The sequence below is a fragment of the Lissotriton helveticus genome, chromosome 7 (genome assembly GCF_964261635.1).
Source record: "Lissotriton helveticus chromosome 7, aLisHel1.1, whole genome shotgun sequence".
NCBI lineage: Eukaryota > Metazoa > Chordata > Amphibia > Caudata > Salamandridae > Lissotriton > Lissotriton helveticus.
Window position 1 is genome coordinate 1,959,786,070 of NC_136068.1, and position 21,631 is coordinate 1,959,807,700.

Consider the following 21,631-nt stretch of genomic DNA (forward strand, 5'->3'; position numbering starts at 1 on the left):
TGCTTTGCAGCTAGGCTTTCTTCAGGACCAGTGAAAAGGAAATGAGCGCCCACCCTAGGGTGCACCCATATAGCGCTTACTGAACCGCGAAACTTACGGGTCTGTTATCAACGATTCATTCTGGAAAACAAAATGACACATGATGTAAAGAGCCATTCATTCAGGCAACTCATTTATTCCACAGAAGTAATCACAATATTAGGTTCATCAGGTGTGATAAAAAAGATTCACATGCCAGGATCTGCAATCATTTATTCCACCCATATTACCTAACGTGTGTTGCGGGCACACAAGAATCCTATTCTGACTCAGGCGCATGCTCATAACCACACTTGAGACAATTAATGTGAGGTCTATTTTCCTGGAGAACCAGTGCAAATGGCTGTAATCCTCCTATCCATAGAGAGAAATCAGTTGAGGCAAAATCTCTACCTCGTCAACATTCATGGAGGTAAAATTGATCCGCAAATAACCACTAGCGGTGGAGTGGATTTTTATTCGTGCAGTAATTATTTTAAAATGAATCAAACAATGGCGGCGATCAAGAAACTGTCAGGGATCCTCTTGCAGATGCTCTTTTAGATGTAGGAAGTTAGGATCACAAGCGCCCGTATTATGGTGGATCGAGCACCCAAGGTGGCGTTGGTGCAACTAGTATTACAGCATCAACAGTAACAACTGTACCCAGCTGGGCGTGTTGAATCGCGTCCTGCTACAAATGGAGAGGTTTATCTTGTTGCACCCACCTACATCTAGACCTCGGGATTTTTTGGGACCCAATTGGTCTTATCTACTTTGCAATGTATCGGATGATCCTAAGCACCCAGTTGTGGATGAGACTGAAGACCTACCTTGTCTCCAAATTCACACTTTTGGGTTTGCAGATGTGTCTTGATATATATTACTACTTTTCTGATATTCCTATGCTCTCTTTTTCTTTCACCTTCTATTTCATTTCATAGCTCTGTAAACACAGCCCTATTGATGGATTTACATTTGCATTCACCCTTTGTAATTTCATGTGCCTTCGACCACCCCTGCTACGTAATTAGACTGTCCCCTTGTTAGACTGTCCCCTTGTTAGACTGTCCCCTTGTTCGTCGTCCAGAGTGCATGGTCGCTAGTCCTGTTTAGGCATGACTGGACGTGCTATGATGAATTTGAAACTAAATCTGTGCGGCCACGTTCCTAACCACGCCATTTTGGTGTTTGCTGTTGATGTTTGGGTGTGAACATGTGGTATTTAATAGATGACGGATGTGTATGTTCCTCAGGTGACAACCTTCAGACGGCGCTGACTGTTGGGAAACGTTCTGGAATGATCCCTGAGTCTAGCAGAGGTGTCCTGGTCACCGCCTGTGGACCCGAAGGCTCCAGCCCGCCATCCATCACCCTACGAGTGGTGGACGGTCAGAAGAGCAAGATGGACGGAGTAGACGTAAGCAATGCCTTCTGAGTATGCATCGCAGTAGCTTGAGAGAGGAACAGAAAACGTTTCAGATAGAGTTGTTCTCCAGCTTTTTTAGAGCTTGTCAGATGTGTAAGTTAAAAACATCCACCCAGAGTCTTTCTTATGGATTTCCAGCATTCTCTTGACATGCTCACAGTATGGAGGGTAAAATACACAGTTCGCAAAACAGTCATTCACATTTTAATACATATAATACAAAATAACTTCTGGGTGTTAAAAGAAGAGAATACCCATGAGCATGTGAGCCCCAAAGTGAACAGTGGAAAGATTGTTGGATCGCAGGGCCCGGCACGCGATGTTATTAAGACATGTCACATTTCTCACTTCTCAAACCTCTCTTGAGAAGATTCTCCTTCTGTCTGTGATGATGGCCAACCTGAGGCTGGATCCGCGCCTCGCCGACATGTCGAGCAGCAGAGCCCCCTCCATTCCTCAAGTCATGGATTTGTGAACAAGTTTGTAAGTTGAAGACACTAGTGTGGTACATAAAGAGTCCTTCTTATTGGTATCATGATTGTTGGGGCATCACTCATGGCTCCACCTTGCCCCAATTTCCGTTAAAGGGAGAGCCCCATTACCACCTCTCACACTGCCCGCTGTCCGATGCGTACCTCTGTGGAGGGCTTCACCGGACATGTTAATGTGCTTACCAGTGACATTAGGGCGCACAGAGCTGAATATCATACCACACTCTGTGGGTCAATCAACCAGAAACTGTCCACCTAAACGCTTGTAAGAGAAATATTTCATATCGTAAGAACACAAAAATGTGAATTCTTAGAAAAGCAGAAAAAGGAAATATGAATGGCTTGGAAAAGAATGAAAGACCTGGAGAAGGTCCCACACCACAGCAGTGATGTTAACGGGAAGCCGCTAAGATGGGTACTTGGTCACTTTCATGATTTTGCCACAGGGTAGTATATCATCCCGGGGGGAACTTAAAATAAATTGGTTTTAACATTGAGTAAAACTACAAGCAGAAAGACTTCCCTGTGACTGTCCAGAGTTCTGCTTTGTTGAAGATTTCAATTCAATGGTTAATTGAAGGTGTGTGAGTGGCTTCCTATACCCACCATCCCTCGTCTGCACCAAAAATGAGTTCCAATCTCTGTGTTATGTATCAGGAGTAGCGGCGCAGGAGCTCAGCTGAACCTAGGAGGAACTGCTCAATGCAGCGGTGATGGATGTCTTCCTCCTCTACGGAGCCTAGCAGGCCTCACTCTGGCGTAGATGCAGGACGGGACTTTAAAGGGTGACCGTGCAATCATTGCTGGTGAAGACCTGCCTAATCCACGGAAATGTCACTAGATCCATCCTGGGCATCAAAACAATCACAAGTTTTCATGGTCTAGAAATCCAAAATGGAGACTTGTTCCAATTGGGAAGAGCTCTCTGCTGCAAACCACCTCTACCACTGACCCTTCCTACTCCCCCCCGTGAGCTTTAAAGGAATTCTCCTGCTACCTACAACACCTCTTGTGGCCTCCTGTTAGTAGGTCTCCTTTAGGGCTGCTGGGTCCCCTTTTCAATGGGAAAAAGGTGCTTCTTTGAAAAAAGTATTAAATAATCAGATTTTAAAATTGGTACTAGTCTTTCTAGCCCAGGTTACCTACACACTGAGAAATGACCTTTGTTCATGAATTTCAATTAAAAGTTGGAAATTTAATTTCACATAATATTTTATGTAGCAGGAGGTAGGCCCTTCAGCCGGGACTGCAAGGAAAATATTCAACTAAATCATGTTGAATTTTAGAAGCAGCAAAGAAGATACACCCCCATCCCTCCTTGAAAGACCTGGCTTGTGATATGGGCGGTAGGGGTCAGGGATATAGATGCACCTGCAAACAAGAAGGTGTCATACTAAAGTGACACCAAAGGCAATTTGGAAATAAAAATACCCAACATTTTAAAAATAGCAAATGTGCTTGGGCCTGGGCAGCAGGTTCACAACCACTGACTGCAGAGGTCAACACACCATTTATCCTGAGTAAAATAAGGGTGGACTGTGGAAAATATGCATTTCCTCAGAATTATGCATATGATTAGAAGATTCAGACATGAGGCACTGCCGAGAGCACACTTATGTCATGTGATGTAACAATATGTTTACACATCCAAACGTCCTGGTCAGAGGGTACCGTCATGAGGCACGCAAACTTTGAACAATGTCCTGAAGGCAAAATGTTCTTTGGAAGTGGATAGAGTTGGTTTATTTTCCAGAACACTGATGGTCTTGTAACAGTGATAAAAGGGTGTGTTAAAGAGCACCTGGTCCTGCCATCAGTTGGCAGTGTTTTACAGGAAGAGGGATATCATTTCATGCCATTGGTTTAATTTGATGTTAATTCTGCAAGTGACCCATTCATAATGACAATTTTGCAATAATGTTTTTGATTACAGGAGATGTTCATTAACATTGAAGACAAATTCAGCCACGCGATGCTGTTGCGAAATTACTACTTTGCCATGGATGGAAAAACATATCAAGTTATACTACAGCACTTCTACAGTCTGCTCCCAAAAGTACGTTTTAGATTTTCAAATAATCTAAATGTATCTATTTCCAAGACATAATCCTTCAGAAATAGAAAACAAAAATTGTTGTAAAAGGCATGCAAATATCTTTTTCAATGTCAAATCTCCATGGATATAAACATTATAATAAGCTGCAGAGTGCAACACTAGTTCACTTTAACATAATAGATTTTATACCTTTTTCTTAAAAACACCTATTACAAGTTAAATTCAAAAAGCACTTTTACAAACTCCTATATTTGTTTTGTTGATAAATGATGTAATTGATACAACCCCAAATATTAAACAATAAAAGATCCCTTTGGAGTTACCGTATTACACACAATCAAATCTAAATATTTCATTTTTAATAAAGTGACTAATGCTTCTGATCATTTTGTAGCTTGATGGTTCCTAAAAATAGGACAAGTGACTTTCTTCCGCACTTCCCAAAACAACAGACAGTCTAAGAAGAGACAATAATGTGTATAACTCTAAAATCACATAGATGACACTAATTAGATGAAAGCATTTTTTCTCTGAGATAGCTTATTCTCCAAATTGGGTCAATCATAATCCTTATTCACAAAATCTGATCCTGGGTAAATTTATATGGAATTTGAGACACATAGGGAAAATGCCTACAACTTGAATCCCTTGAAAGGAATGCTTGAAATATTTCTTGGAGGACAAATAACTTTTATCTTAAAGTTTAACTGCGTCTTTCGGCTGCGTCAGTATTTCAACTTCTCATGGCGAATCTTCTTAACGATGTGAAGAATGTTGCCATTCTCCAAGATGACGTTTTGATCCATTCACATGATAGGCAGAACCACGATGATGGCATAATGAACAAAGTTATGTCTCTATTCCAGAGACAAGGTTTATTTTGAAACGTGAGAAATGTGAGTTTATTAACCAATCTGTTGAATACCTGGGTCATGCAATTTCCAGCACTGGTGTCCAACCTGGACCAGGATTAGTGAATGCTATATCACAATCACCTCCTCTCAACGTCACAGTTGGCTGAGCAAATTGTATTTGCTGTTTATACCTGATTATGCTACTAGAGTCGGACCTATATCAAATTTGCTAAAGAAGAAAACTGAATTTGAATGGGATGAAAGTTGCAAGGCAGCTTTTGAATGGGTGAAGAGATGACGGAGTGAGGTAAAAGCGTTAAAACCCTCAGATCCTTCAATACCGTATTCTCTTGTAGTTGAAGCAAGCAATCATGGCTTGGGTGCAGTGATGGCCCAGAGAATTGCCAATGAAGAATAAACCATTGGGTTTGCATCAAGAGTGCTTGTAATGCTGAGTTGCACTACTCGGTCACTGAAAAATAACTTTTGGTATGCTGGTGGGCAATTGAAAAATAAGGGTGTTATTTGTGGGGCAGAATATTTACACTGCAGACAGACCACAGCCCCTTAGTTTAATATATTAGGAGGAACGTCTAATAGGAATAATACTCCCCGTACAGCCAGGCTGTCCACCAAATTGCTGCAAGTTCAGTTTAATATTGAGCACATTTCTGGTGGAAACAATATCAAAGCAAACTAACTGTCATGTTTTCATATAAATGTAGAGGAGACAGAGAGTGAAAGTGGTGATTTGAGTGCTCCTGATCACGAAGACCTGGATTACTGTATAGTGGTAGCAACTGAAATTGAAAGTGCTTGTCCTTTTTCCCAGAGAGCAGTGGAAGAGTGCGGCTGAAGAGGACATTGTTTTAAAGCGTGTAGCTAAATACATTATTGAAGGTTGGCCTAGGGAAAAAAAATTTGAGATCACAATTCAACCTTATGTAAAAGTATCTGATGAGTTACCGTTGGAAGATGGTTTAATAATGAGGTCAGACAAATGAGTTCATTCTGTGAAGATAAACAACATATTGTTAAAAAAGGCACATGAAGGGCATCTTGGGGCCACTCTTACCAAGCGCACAGTATGTGTAGACTTCCGATGGCCACAGATGGACAGGGACATTGATGATATGGTTTATGAATGGGAGATTTGTTCCAGGAGTGACAAGGTTTTGACTCCTATTTCTTTGCCTTCAAGGCCATGGGTTGAACTGAGCATTGACCTTATGAATCCATGTTATTACCTGCCACATCATTCTCTGTCTGCTTTAGTCCTGGTCGACTACTATCCTAAATAGACAGGGGTAAAGTTTGTTGGGGATCCAGATTCCAAAGCAATCTTGGAATTTTCTTAAAGATGAGGGAGGGGTTTCCTAAAGTGATAGTCTCTGATAACGGGGTCCAATTTGTATCAATGGAAGAGGAACATTTTCTTCAGGAAAGAGGCATTAACAATTTAAAGAGTTCACTCTGTCACCTGCAAACCAATGGTCTGATTAAGCACCTCGACAGAGTGATAGGGGAGTGTAGATGTGTGGCTCTGTGGCATAAACTTGTAGTACCAGTAGCTGTGAGGACCATGCTTTGGTTTTACAGAACAACACCCCACTCTACAACCAGCATTTCTCCTTTGGAAGCCTCCACTGAGTTTAAACCAGCGTGGATGTCTAAATGGCTCAAACAGACTTCACCATGGGCTGATTTGGATGCAATTGCGAAAAACAATGTTAAAAATGCTCAAGTGAAGCAAAATGTTTTTTATGACAAAAAAAAGAAGTGTGTGTCTGCAAAACATTTCAATGTGGGAGATGTTGTCAGTATTAATAGGTTGTCTTTTGTAAAGAAAGGAAAATCCAACTATTCTGAACTTGTGAAAATCAATAAGATTTGTAGAAGTGCAGTACGTTTGACTAGTCGTAACTGGTGGAAGGTGTCTAAAGTTGTGGAAGTGGATCCCAAGTTTTTTTATTGATGTTCAGAATACTGAACCCAAGGATTATGAGGAAAATACTGCTAAAGATGGTTTAATTGATAAGATGATGTATCTCTCCTTCCTCATCAGGGGGTTCAGAGAAATTCTAGGCACATAAAGATACCCTTGAGGAATAGGTGACTGAATACTGACGCTCCCTGGTATTCAGTTGGACAAACATTATATAATACCTTGGGATATCTGATTAGAATGCAAACAAATTACCTATTTAAACAATTCTGCACCAAATAAAGAATATCAAATGTGCCCATAACATCAGGTTCCTACACCAACCGTAGAATTATGCAACACATACTTGTAAAAATATTAAACACTCTTATAGGGAGTAGAATTAATAAAGGTAGACTAAATCAATGTCCAAAGGTGTCCGGTTAAGATATCACCCCGCAGCTCATAAATATATTCAAGAAATTTCAAAAGGTGTGCGTGTCACTGCGCAGTCTCACAAAGATACATTGAAGTAATGACAGTCTCTGTTGCTCTCATCACCGCGCTGTTCTTCAAAGCCAAAAACAAAGCAAACGCTTTGTAAAGTTACCAATTAGTTAGAAGAACAGTTGTGTTAAGTAAAACGCGACAAGGATTGCTTAACATGTACTTTATTCCACAGAAAAGGGGCACCACCAGTTACACGTCTTCCTGCTCCGGTAGCTCCCCGTAAACTGCCACAACACTGTCATGGCACAAACCTAGCAGTTTCAGGATGGAATACCAGGATCATGAGATGAGCGAAGATGAAACAAAAGTAAACACATAATTCATCCTTGAATAAAAACAAAAAAATACAACACAAAAGACTAACAACATAGTAAGCTAAAAACAATGGGGCATATTATCAAGCAGGACGATAGGCAATTATCGCCGGTTTAGCGGCCGTTTTCAGCCGCTAAGTGGCGATAATTCTATCGCCCTATTAGCAAGCTGTCGCTAACTGATGTTAGCGACAGCTTTTAGGCGATAGCGAGTGGTTTGGGGCCCGCTTTGCATGTCAGCGATGTTTATCGCTAATGACATGCAAAGTGGGCGTACCCAACCAGTTAGCGACTGAAAGCAGTCGCTAACATCGCTATCACCTATTAGCAAGGCAGGCGTAGCGATGGAAATATTCGTGCTAAGCGCGAATATCTCCAAATACTAGCACCTGCCCAGACCAGTTCTTAGCCTTGTTATCCAATGGGAGGTGGATAACATGGCTAAGAGAATTTCGTCGCTAATGCGTGAATATCACTGTATTCTCAGCGATATTCACGCATTTCACCGCTATCGCTGGATATATTAGCACAATGGAGAAAAACGTTGCTAATAGCATGTTTTCTCCGCTAACATATCTAGCGATAAAAAAATTGTCGCTCAGCCTATTAAGCGATAATTATCGCTACTTGTTGGTAATGTGCCCCTCTGTACTCTGTTTGGAATTGAAAATGTACTCCTGACGTGAGCAACAAAATCAGACAACCACCCAGGTCTTTTTCAAACCCCTCTGTTTCCTAAAGCATTAGTTGTTGTTTCTTCCAGGTTATTGCATCACAACATTCTCTACTAGCACAAGCGGAATCACTTCTTTGGGGATACTTTCTCCACAACCAAAACTCCCATTGGATCTGGAACACTACTCTTCATACACACCTCTGTCCCCTTTGAAAATGGCTAATATTCCACACTCTGCCATCAGTAATTCTCACCGCATTTTTCAACATGTCCTTAACCTCGGACTCAAGCAACTGGTCAACACCCCCACCCACTACGCCGGCCACACGCTTGATCCCGTCTTCTCTTCCAGCAAGCACATCACCTTCAGCCACGCCACCGGACTCCACTGGACTGACCACAGCTGCGTCCACTTCAGCTTCAGAATGTTATGTTGTTATGTTATGTTGTCTTGTAAAGCGCATGGCTACCCCATCAATGGGGCGTCCCAGCGCTGTAGACCACTGGGGAACCCGTTCTGGCTTTCCCTGTGAGATGATCCCTGCTGGGTATCTCCAAGGTGAAACCAGGCATCCCCGGTGTATGGGGGGGCCGTTGTGGAGATGAGGCAAGCTAATGCCCAGAGTTGCCGAGTGTGATCCCTGGTTGGAGTAGGCACCGAAGCGAGAATTATCGAGTCCGCTGACCCTGGTCCACGACCCTGCCGCGTCGGGAATTGAACCCTGGTCCCGGGCCGTCCTCTGCTTCCGGGTCTGCCGCCTCTAACCAGTGAGCCACACCACTCCAGAAGAACCACGACCCACCACCACCCGCAACAGGTTCCTCACAGGAGCTGGAGCAAGATCACCGCCGAGCAGCTCACCACCTCCCTCAGCAAGAACCCACCCGCCACACAACGGACCCCAACGAAGCAGTCCGCAACTTCACGCAGTGGCTGACCGCCTGCGCCGACGACCTCACGCCACTAAAGAAACCTCCCAGCAGACCCAGAAGCAAGAAGGCCTCCTGGTTCACCGACGAAATCAAGGACTCCAAGAATAACTGCCGCACCCTCGAGAAAGCATGGCTCCGCGACCAGACCACTGACAACATGACCGCCCTCAAACATGCCACCCGCAAGCACCACCAGCTTATCCGCACCACCAAGAAGAAATCTCTGAAGGAACGACTGGACAACAACTCCCACGACAGCAAGGAACTCTCCAACATCGTCAAGGAGTTCTCCAACCCCAGCACCGGCAACAACGACATCACTCCTTCACAAGATCTCTGCGACTCTCTCGCCTCGTTCTTCGACCGCAAGATCGCCGACATCCACAACAGCTTCGAGGCACCATCCACGCACCCTACCGTCGAACCAACGCCCCCCACCGCCACCCTCCGCACCTGGACCACGGTGACCACCGAAGACACGGCCCACACGATGAGCACCATCCACTCCGGATCTCCAACTGACCCCTGCCCCCACCACATCTTCAACAAGGCCAAATCCACCATCGCACCCCAACCCCGGAACATCATCAACACCTCCTTCAACACCGCCACCTTCCCGGAGAGCTGGAAGCATGCCGAGCTCAGCGCCCTACTGAAGAAACCTACAGCAGACCCCACCAACCTCAAGAACTTCCACCTAATCTCGCTCCTCCCTTTTCCTGCCAAAGTCATCAAAAAGACAGTCAACAGACAGCTTGCCGCCTTCCTCGAGATGAACGGATCCCTCGACCCCTCGCAGTCCGGTTTCAGAGCCAACCACAGCACCGAGACCGCCCTCATCGCAGCCACCGACGACATCCGAGCCCTGCTCGACAACGGGGAAACAGCGGCACTCATCCTCCTGGACCTCTCTGCAGCGTTCAATACTGTGTGCCACCGCACCCTAGTTCAACGCCTAAGCAACATCGGTATACAAGAGAAGGCACTGGAGTGGATCACCTCGTTCCTCGCCGGAAGAACACAGAGAGTCCACCTCCCCCCGTTTCGATCCGAGGCCACCGAAGTCATCTGCGGCGTTCTGCAAGGATCCTCACTCAGCCCAACCCTCTTTAACGTCTACATGAGACCTCTTGCAGCCATCGCATGCCAGCACAACCTCAACATCATCTCCTACGCCGACGACACACAGCTGATCCTATCCCTCACCAGAGACCCCGACACCGCCAGTTCTAGCCTACACGAAGGGATGAAAGACGTCGCCGAATGGATGAAGAACAGCCGCCTGAAACTGAACTCAGACAAGACGGAAGTCCTCATCCTGGGATCATCGCCCTCCACCTGGGACGACTCCTGGTGGCCCCCCGCCCTGGGCACCACTCCCAAGCCAACAGACCACGCATGCAACATGGGCTTCATCCTGGACTCCTCCCTCTCGATGACCAGACAAGTCAAGGCCGTCTCCTCATCGTGCTTCAACACCCTACGCATACTCCGGAAGATCTTCCGCTGGATCCCGACCGAAACCAGGAAGACGGTCACCCAGGCACTCGTCACCAGCCGACTGGACTACGGAAACACCCTCTACGCCGGAACCACAGCCAAGCTACAGAAAAGACTCCAACGCATCCAGAACGCCTCCGCCCAACTCATCTTGGACATCCCTGACGCAGCCACATCTCCGGCCACCTGAGGGACCTGCACTGGCTCCCCGTCAGCAAGAGGATCACGTTCAGGCTCCTCACCCACACACACAAGTCTCTCCACGACCTGGGCCCCAAGTACCTCAACTACCGCCTGACCTTCTACACGTCCACCCGTCAGCTACGTTCTACTAGCCTCGCCCTCGCCGCCGTACCACGCATCCGAAGAGCCAATGCCGGAGGCAGATCCTTCTCCTACCTGGCGGCCAAGACATGGAACTCCCTCCCCAACCACCTTTGGCTGACCCAGGACCATCTCGCCTTCAGGAGACAACTCAAGACCTGGCTGTTTGAGCAATAGCAGACCCCTTCGCCCAAGCGCCTTGAGACCCTTCCGGGTGAGTAGCGCGCTATACAAATAGTATGATTGATTGATTGAACCTCAAAGGTACCCAGGTATTGACTTTCCCCCTTCTTCACTCTCTAAGGTTTTTTAACTTTTACCATCATCCCAATACTGACCCTAGGATTACCTTTAGATCCCCTTTTCAGATCAAAATTGTGTTTATTGGTTACATCAGTTTTCTTGATTCTTTCTTTTACCATTTCCAAATCCACGCTTGTAGAAGTGGACTCAACTAACCAAGCAGGATTGCTTTTTGTTCTGGGTAATCTACCCCTCATAATTTCAAATGGGGAACAACCTGTTGTGTTATTGGTGATACTTCTATACAATCCAAACCATCTTGAGCTCTTGAGTTTCCCATTTATCACTAGCTACACCTGCAACCAACTTGTATAGCTCCTTTGAGCCCTCTGTTAAACCACTCATTACCTCAATTTCCACTTGGATTATAAAGAGAAGTGGTGCAATGTGTGATGCATACCCTCTGGAAATACCATTTGATTCACGTTGTTAGATTGCACACCATTATCCGTGATGATACGCACAGGCAACCCTTCCTCAGTGAACATATCATCAAGAAAGGATAACACATCTGTGTCCACTCTCTCTACAACCTTTACAACGGGTCGCCGTTAGGATCAATGAGTCGCATAATATCCATCACAAAGGTGTGCCATGGGTTTTTCAGAATGACGTGCTCACCCATGTTGGGCCATAATGTTTTTAAAGATGTGTCCGAATTGGCACAAATGACACAATTTCTGACTATATCCATACTAATATTATAAAGAGAGAGCCCAAACCTTTGAGGCGGGTAATCTCAGTAACCACAGCACCAATCACAACACCCAATACAGCTTTGGAAAGGGCAGTTGCAGCAGAAGGACATAGGCTATGCAGACGGCCACCATATATATATTTTTGTTTTTGCAGAGTTTTATATAGCGCAAACTTGACCCGAACTGAATCAGTATCAGAGTGCTTTACATAGCACCAGTTATGTTACATGAGGACACACATTCATTTTTGTTAGGCACGGGGAGATTAAGTATTTTGCCAGAATCACAGGATGTTTGGCGTCGTTACCAAGACTCGAACCCAGGTCCGAGGTCGAGCACCTTAGCCGTTAGGCCAACTCCTCTATACATTAAAAAGGTAGAAGAACCGTGCCAGCAAAGTAGTCCCTTGTGGGCGTGTCTGTGTTGTGCTGTGGGCGTGGGCTGGGGGCGTGACTAACACTGGGGGGCGTGTGGTACGGCCATCATATCGTGGGCTATGGGCGTGTGCTGGGGGCGTGACAAACGCTGGGGGCAAGACACACTCGTGTGTCCGCCCTTCATGCCATGTGAGTCGTACATACAAGTGGCAATTACATTGCTGCGCTACATCAAGGGGCACGCTGGGGGCGTGATACGCTGGGGGTGTGAGAAACGCTGGGGGCGTGTGTCTGGCCTTCATGCCATGTGAACGCAATTGCGCCGCATCAAGGGGCACGCTGGGGGCATGAGAAACGCTGGGGGCGTGTGCTACGTTCCGCCCTTAATGCCATGTGTGTCATACATTAATCAGAAGATCGTCTGCTGTGGCCGTGTGCTGGGGGCGTGACAAACGCGTTCACCTGGAGGCCTGGTAAGTAACGTTACTGCAGCCTCTCCTGGGCGCTGTTACTGAACTCTCTCATTCAACGAAATTATACGCGCCTGCTACCATCAACCAGGGCTCTAGCCGGGCTCAGGCGGTGGATCAGTACACTAATTACACGTGCCTGATAACATCAAACAGGCCTGCATCTGGGCCTCAAGCAAGGGAACACGCAAATGAGCGTGTCTGCGGGGACAATTACTGCAGCCTCTCCTACTCGCTGTCACTCAACTCTCTCATTAAACGGATTTACCCGCGGCTGATAACTCTCTCATTCAACGACATTGCACACGCCTGCTAACATCAACCAGGGCTGCAGCCGGGCCTTCTCCATCCCTATTCTAATGGAACAAAAAATTTTGTCTACCGCGAGATTTTAAAATAAATTGCCCTTACCAAATACACACATTACACACATTCTATTTCATACCCGGACAACGTCGGGACGGGCTGCTAGTTAATAGTAAAACACAAATTAAAATTATTTTAAAAATGGTCAAAGAGAAATAAAATCAAAATTGCACTTAATCTGTGAAATACCTAAAATATCTTTAAAATATAATACAATATTAATTAAAACTTTAAGACATAAACATTTTTTTAATCATTATAACGCACGAAACAATAAACCACACCATGTTTAAAATGTAAAATATGTATTTATAAATAGTTTAAAAATAGGAATTCTTTTTCAGCAAACACTTAAAAACGTAACTTAATTTATAAAAATATAGTCTATTTTATTAACAATGTGTAAGATTTTTTTTTCTCAATTTTAAATATATTTTCCCACACTTTCCCATTGACTTCAATCAGGAAAATTGTCCTATTTTCATTTTATATTCAGGCTTGATGTGTTTGTTTCTACAGTCAGTGGAGTGTCTGGGTCAGGCCGCTGCTCTGACTGCTCTTCAAGAAGTCCGAGAGATCCCCTTCAAGTTGACCCCTTCAGTAAACTCTGAGACTGCTCGCTGCTCATAGAAGCCCTCCATGACTGCTGCAGTTAATAGTAACAAGTGTGCTTCACCTTTCATAACTCTTATAATAGCCAGTCTTGCCTTTGAGCTTTTTTCCTTCCACAAGTGGTTCTTTTATTGATGAGTGGTCCAGGCAGCAATTAATCCCATATAGACAGCTGAGGGTTGCCATCACCTAGCTTTCCTCTGTTGTATTGTCACATGTTTCCTGTTGACAAAATCCACAATCCAGTCAGACTGCAGTTATTCAATAGTTTATTATTAATTATAGTTTTTCTTAATTGCCGCTACAACTGCAGGCTGATGCTGTGTTCAATAACTACAATATGTGGGGGACATGGTAAATGGCAACAAGGCACATCGAATAAATAAAATATGTCTTCTGCAGCCAATTCAAACTCAGTGACACATTTCATGATCCTGTCACACATTTGCATAAACAACTAAAACTCTATAGAGCTACAATTTAGGAATGACTACATCAGTAAAAAACTTTACTGTAATGTTGCGATATTGCTGACGCTTAGAGATATAACAGCAAAATGTCAAAATCACCATTATTAATCAAAATCAAAAAAATCTTTATTTAGATATAACACAGATATCTTTAAAAGAAGAATACAAAATTACATTATGTACCAAAGGTTAAAATGAGTACAGAAGCGCGATCGGTTATGACAATCATAAAAATGAAAAAAATAGAGATCGTCCACATCCTGAGCCTCCTAGTTCCGTAACATTTTAAAATAGGATATAAAAAACACAAATATGTAATGAGCTAAAGGGAGGGTAGGTTAACACATAATATGCAGAACTCTTTGCCCCTTTTATGTTACTCACACAGTCAGTAGAATCTTACATATAAAAACAACCCAATATTCTTAGGGATACTGCTCATGCTCTTTTCATTTTGTCATCCTTAGAAATTGGGGTATTTTTTAAGATATGTTAAATGGTTAAAAAGGATGAGGAAGAAGCTTCATGGGACCTCTTCTGCTTAAAATGACGGTATGCTTGCTGAATGAAATTTGCTAGTCTTATGTTTAAGACTGTATTTTCAGGGTTCAAAGCCACAATAATGGCTTGCCTACAGGTCCGGGCACCCAGCCTATTCCATTCAGCTTTTAGTTTGCACCTGCGTTGGGAATTAAAGAGTGGGCAAAGGCAAACCACATTCAATAAGGTTTCGGCCGTTTTACCACACCCTCTGCAAGTTGGATCTTCCACCGTGCGTCGCCAGGAAGGCAGATCTTGCAGAAATCGCCAGTCACCCATTCTAATAGCTATAAGGCTGCGTTTTAGGTACAGTGAATATGTACAAGACAGGTAAGTGGTGGGGGCTAGCCATCTATAAGAATTTATGAGAGCTCAAGCGTGGCTGCGTTTCGCAAAAAGTGCTTTATCTATGATAAGTGATCTAGTTCTCACACATTTTTTAATGGCCGTTTTAAATGCTGTCTGACTGGGGTTAAGGGCTCATAGATCACTCGCTGACATTTGATGAATGGCGGCCTTAAAGAGGTGACCAAACGTTCCATCTGGATTTTTCTGGGTGATTTCTAGCCAGACTAAAGATTCTAATGTGCCTGGGACCGCTTGTCTCAGTTTATGACAGAGGTTTCGGTAAGTGCCGACATTGGAAGCCTCATAGTTTAGTGACCCCATCTCTAATCTTATCTGTGCTGCAGATGCAGAATTTGGCAGCTGGAGAACTCTTTTATATATTCTGGTCGTGTGTTGATTTAGAGCATGTTAGAACTGGGACCGCCATTTCTCTGGGGGGGTAGCTTGGCTCGAGCACGAAGGCAGCCAGGGGCTTACGTGTAAAGCAGCTACTTAACACACTCATCCACTGAGACCGAAGTGGGCGCAATAATGGAGACCACACCAGTAGTTGTGTTTGAAAATCAAGATCTTTTATGTAGGCTTTAGATCAAAGCAATTATTGCATTAGCAAATCATTAGTATTTCATTAAAGTACCTCATTTAAGCATTTCATGGACGCCTTTCAAAATACAGTTCCTTTAAGATGGTGAAACATTTCATTAAATAGTTTCAGTAAAGCAGAAACTTCAAATACCACAGCCTGTCGCGTTATACTCTTCAGCAGGCTAAAAGGGTACTTCCATAAACCATGGACTAGCATTCAGGCAGCAATTATAAACATTTCCTCTTGTAAATATCAACAGTTTAGTAGCCAAAGTCAGATCATTAAAATAGTATTGAATAAATCACTAGGGATCAGAATTTAACCCCATCAGGAACTGTAGAAGCCCGCCCCTGCAAGAAATTCAGTACAGGGAAAGGATAACCACTTTATCAGCAGGCTTGAAAACATTTAGACAGGCAGGAGCAATACAGGCCGCATAGGACGGCCACCAAACACCAACAGTCAATGACCTGAACGATCTTATCACCAAGGGGCTGGAAACAGTTAATTCAATAGGGCCTGCTCTACAGGCATGTACAGTTACTTGGCCCCAGCACACTTCATGCGTAAATCAGGCCTCACGACTGCTTGCGGGCCAATGGGGCCAACAGGGCCCAGTCACAGTGCTCCCCGGGGGAGGGGCGAACTCGGGGCCTAAAACCGGCCTTCCGCCCTCCTCCCCTGGGGGTTACCTTAGGTTTTTCGGCCCTCCGGGGCCCTTGCGCAGGTACTGCCGCAGAAGAGGGGTTCCAACCCTCCCGGGGCCTCACTCGACCCGGCGCGGTGCAGGTACAGCTTCAGGGCACCAGCGCCGGGGACGAGGCAAGATCAGCATTGGGGGCAGATCGGAGGGGGCTTCCTGACTTGTGGAAAAGTAAATTTTGCCATGTTGTATGTGCCTACGTGTTCCCCATATTATGCTATATGTGCATGATCGATATGCATGTACCCCCCTATGATCGATTAAAGACGCAATTATAGTTGTGTCCATCTTTAAGACTTTAAGACATAAACATTTTTTTAATCATTATAACGCACGAAACAATAAACCACACCATGTTTAAAATGTAAAATATGTATTTATAAATAGTTTAAAAATAGGAATTCTTTTTCAGCAAACACTTAAAAACGTAACTTAATTTATAAAAATATAGTCTATTTTATTAACAATGTGTAAGATTTTTTTTTCTCAATTTTAAATATATTTTCCCACACTTTCCCATTGACTTCAATCAGGAAAATTGTCCTATTTTCATTTTATATTCAGGCTTGATGTGTTTGTTTCTACAGTCAGTGGAGTGTCTGGGTCAGGCCGCTGCTCTGACTGCTCTTCAAGAAGTCCGAGAGATCCCCTTCAAGTTGACCCCTTCAGTAAACTCTGAGACTGCTCGCTGCTCATAGAAGCCCTCCATGACTGCTGCAGTTAATAGTAACAAGTGTGCTTCACCTTTCATAACTCTTATAATAGCCAGTCTTGCCTTTGAGCTTTTTTCCTTCCACAAGTGGTTCTTTTATTGATGAGTGGTCCAGGCAGCAATGAATCCCATATAGACAGCTGAGGGTTGCCATCACCTAGCTTTCCTCTGTTGTATTGTCACATGTTTCCTGTTGACAAAATCCACAATCCAGTCAGACTGCAGTTATTCAATAGTTTATTATTAATTATAGTTTTTCTTAATTGCCGCTACAACTGCAGGCTGATGCTGTGTTCAATAACTACAATATGTGGGGGACATGGTAAATGGCAACAAGGCACATCGAATAAATAAAATATGTCTTCTGCAGCCAATTCAAACTCAGTGACACATTTCATGATCCTGTCACACATTTGCATAAACAACTAAAACTCTATAGAGCTACAATTTAGGAATGACTACATCAGTAAAAAACTTTACTGTAATGTTGCGATATTGCTGACGCTTAGAGATATAACAGCAAAATGTCAAAATCACCATTATTAATCAAAATCAAAAAAATCTTTATTTAGATATAACACAGATATCTTTAAAAGAAGAATACAAAATTACATTATGTACCAAAGGTTAAAATGAGTACAGAAGCGCGATCGGTTATGACAATCATAAAAATGAAAAAAATAGAGATCGTCCACATCCTGAGCCTCCTAGTTCCGTAACATTTTAAAATAGGATATAAAAAACACAAATATGTAATGAGCTAAAGGGAGGGTAGGTTAACACATAATATGCAGAACTCTTTGCCCCTTTTATGTTACTCACACAGTCAGTAGAATCTTACATATAAAAACAACCCAATATTCTTAGGGATACTGCTCATGCTCTTTTCATTTTGTCATCCTTAGAAATTGGGGTATTTTTTAAGATATGTTAAATGGTTAAAAAGGATGAGGAAGAAGCTTCATGGGACCTCTTCTGCTTAAAATGACGGTATGCTTGCTGAATGAAATTTGCTAGTCTTATGTTTAAGACTGTATTTTCAGGGTTCAAAGCCACAATAATGGCTTGCCTACAGGTCCGGGCACCCAGCCTATTCCATTCAGCTTTTAGTTTGCACCTGCGTTGGGAATTAAAGAGTGGGCAAAGGCAAACCACATTCAATAAGGTTTCGGCCGTTTTACCACACCCTCTGCAAGTTGGATCTTCCACCGTGCGTCGCCAGGAAGGCAGATCTTGCAGAAATCGCCAGTCACCCATTCTAATAGCTATAAGGCTGCGTTTTAGGTACAGTGAATATGTACAAGACAGGTAAGTGGTGGGGGCTAGCCATCTATAAGAATTTATGAGAGCTCAAGCGTGGCTGCGTTTCGCAAAAAGTGCTTTATCTATGATAAGTGATCTAGTTCTCACACATTTTTTAATGGCCGTTTTAAATGCTGTCTGACTGGGGTTAAGGGCTCATAGATCACTCGCTGACATTTGATGAATGGCGGCCTTAAAGAGGTGACCAAACGTTCCATCTGGATTTTTCTGGGTGATTTCTAGCCAGACTAAAGATTCTAATGTGCCTGGGACCGCTTGTCTCAGTTTATGACAGAGGTTTCGGTAAGTGCCGACATTGGAAGCCTCATAGTTTAGTGACCCCATCTCTAATCTTATCTGTGCTGCAGATGCAGAATTTGGCAGCTGGAGAACTCTTTTATATATTCTGGTCGTGTGTTGATTTAGAGCATGTTAGAACTGGGACCGCCATTTCTCTGGGGGGGTAGCTTGGCTCGAGCACGAAGGCAGCCAGGGGCTTACGTGTAAAGCAGCTACTTAACACACTCATCCACTGAGACCGAAGTGGGCGCAATAATGGAGACCACACCAGTAGTTGTGTTTGAAAATCAAGATCTTTTATGTAGGCTTTAGATCAAAGCAATTATTGCATTAGCAAATCATTAGTATTTCATTAAAGTACCTCATTTAAGCATTTCATGGACGCCTTTCAAAATACAGTTCCTTTAAGATGGTGAAACATTTCATTAAATAGTTTCAGTAAAGCAGAAACTTCAAATACCACAGCCTGTCGCGTTATACTCTTCAGCAGGCTAAAAGGGTACTTCCATAAACCATGGACTAGCATTCAGGCAGCAATTATAAACATTTCCTCTTGTAAATATCAACAGTTTAGTAGCCAAAGTCAGATCATTAAAATAGTATTGAATAAATCACTAGGGATCAGAATTTAACCCCATCAGGAACTGTAGAAGCCCGCCCCTGCAAGAAATTCAGTACAGGGAAAGGATAACCACTTTATCAGCAGGCTTGAAAACATTTAGACAGGCAGGAGCAATACAGGCCGCATAGGACGGCCACCAAACACCAACAGTCAATGACCTGAACGATCTTATCACCAAGGGGCTGGAAACAGTTAATTCAATAGGGCCTGCTCTACAGGCATGTACAGTTACTTGGCCCCAGCACACTTCATGCGTAAATCAGGCCTCACGACTGCTTGCGGGCCAATGGGGCCAACAGGGCCCAGTCACAGTGCTCCCCGGGGGAGGGGCGAACTCGGGGCCTAAAACCGGCCTTCCGCCCTCCTCCCCTGGGGGTTACCTTAGGTTTTTCGGCCCTCCGGGGCCCTTGCGCAGGTACTGCCGCAGAAGAGGGGTTCCAACCCTCCCGGGGCCTCACTCGACCCGGCGCGGTGCAGGTACAGCTTCAGGGCACCAGCGCCGGGGACGAGGCAAGATCAGCATTGGGGGCAGATCGGAGGGGGCTTCCTGACTTGTGGAAAAGTAAATTTTGCCATGTTGTATGTGCCTACGTGTTCCCCATATTATGCTATATGTGCATGATCGATATGCATGTATCCCCCTATGATCGATTAAAGACGCAATTATAGTTGTGTCCATCTCTAGTATGTCAGTTTCCAGTCCTCGTGAAAGCAACGAGTATTAGGCCTATGTAAACCTATGTTGCCACATTTTACAGTGTGCACGTTAATTCACTGAATTATCCCCATTTCTAGGCCTCAAAAGGGCCCGGACATCAGATTCAGCTCCTGTCTCCTGAACCCTCTCCGAGGAGCGATACAGCCCCCACCTGCATCCCTGACCCTTTACTTACTTCCTGCCTCGCAGTGCCCGGCCCGGCCTGGCTCTGCCTCCCAGTCTGCCAAGAGTATGTTATGTTTCTAGTTATCAGTCCAGCCCTCCTTTTCTGCATTCCTAAGCTACTGAATCGTATCAATAGTGTCAGCCATGGTCTAGCCTTTCTGTCTCCATGTAAGAGAAATACTGTATTAATATTCATAGAATATTCCTAGCACACGCAATACATGTAAAATTATGCACGCACCAGTCTTAGTGTCTAGTAGCCTTTGCCCTGATAACTTCTGGATTCTATCAATATGTACCTCAAACACCAGATACCAGATATGATATAGGTACATGTCGTTCTGACACTGTAGACTGTAGTCTCCTCTTCAAGCGCAGAAGTCATAGCCCCCAGTTCCTCCTGGTAACACGTCATTGCCCGTTTGCGCGCACCACTAGGTTAAAGGTCCCAGCTGCTCAGGTAGCCCCCTCCATGTTTCCGCCCCATTTATGACATTTCTGTTACGTTTACATCACATGTCTATGTATACGCCCTGTACACGCCCTGTACACGCCTTTTGTTACTCCCATTTTACTCTTATCTTTCGCGACTGCTACAAGCTACGCCTACTGTCTTGAATGTAATGTATTTGTTTAAGTATATATACTGTATCATGTTACTTTTCGGTGTGCAGCTGCCGTCCCGTGCTTCCAGGCTGTTCTGTCCCTTCCCTTATGCCTGATTAAAGTCTGAAGACTCAAGATACCTCGAATCCTGTCTCTTATTTATTGAGCTATCTGTTTTATTCATTATATTCAAAAATAGTATCGGTAATTAATTATTTATTTACGACATAATGGCGCCCGAACAGGGACTTGCCCTTTCCCCACGCGCCGGCGAAGCCACGCAGGCCCCCTGATCCTCTGCAGCCGTGACGGAACCATACCGTGCACGTACAGATATTTCTGCTTCAAGTATCCCTCAGGCCCACGGAGGAGACGGAGGTTGCGGTCCAGCATCCAGACGAGGCGGTGAGGAACGCGGCAAGTCCCGACCAGAGCCCAAGCCGAGAGTCCAAGGTCCGAGGTATCCGGAGGCCCACCTGTAACTGAAGTCCGAAGCTCGTAGTCCGTCGTCGTAGCAGTCCAGTCCAGTCCGAGGCCTTCCGTTCTTGCTGCCCGGTGAGTACCGTTGCTGGGGTAGTATCTAGACAGGGTCAATTAATTTGTCTCTGGTCCGTGGGTTTGGGTACACAGATCCAACACGAAGTGTCCACCTAGGTGGATACGGGTCCTGACGTGTCTCTTTATGGGACCGGTAAGTTTCGCGC

The 21,631-nt window shown here is 44.4% G+C and overlaps 1 protein-coding gene across 1 annotated transcript in view; it reads left to right on the top strand.

The window, feature by feature from the left end:
- The window catches only part of LOC144770984 (putative cation-transporting ATPase 13A4), a 1,004,626-nt gene that overhangs the window by 440,043 nt on the left and 542,952 nt on the right, over positions 1 to 21,631 (top strand). The window contains exons 19-20 of the mRNA XM_078655851.1: positions 1,275 to 1,438; positions 3,872 to 3,994. Coding sequence (XP_078511977.1) covers positions 1,275 to 1,438; positions 3,872 to 3,994 — 287 coding nt within the window. The remainder of the gene's footprint in view (positions 1 to 1,274; positions 1,439 to 3,871; positions 3,995 to 21,631) is intronic.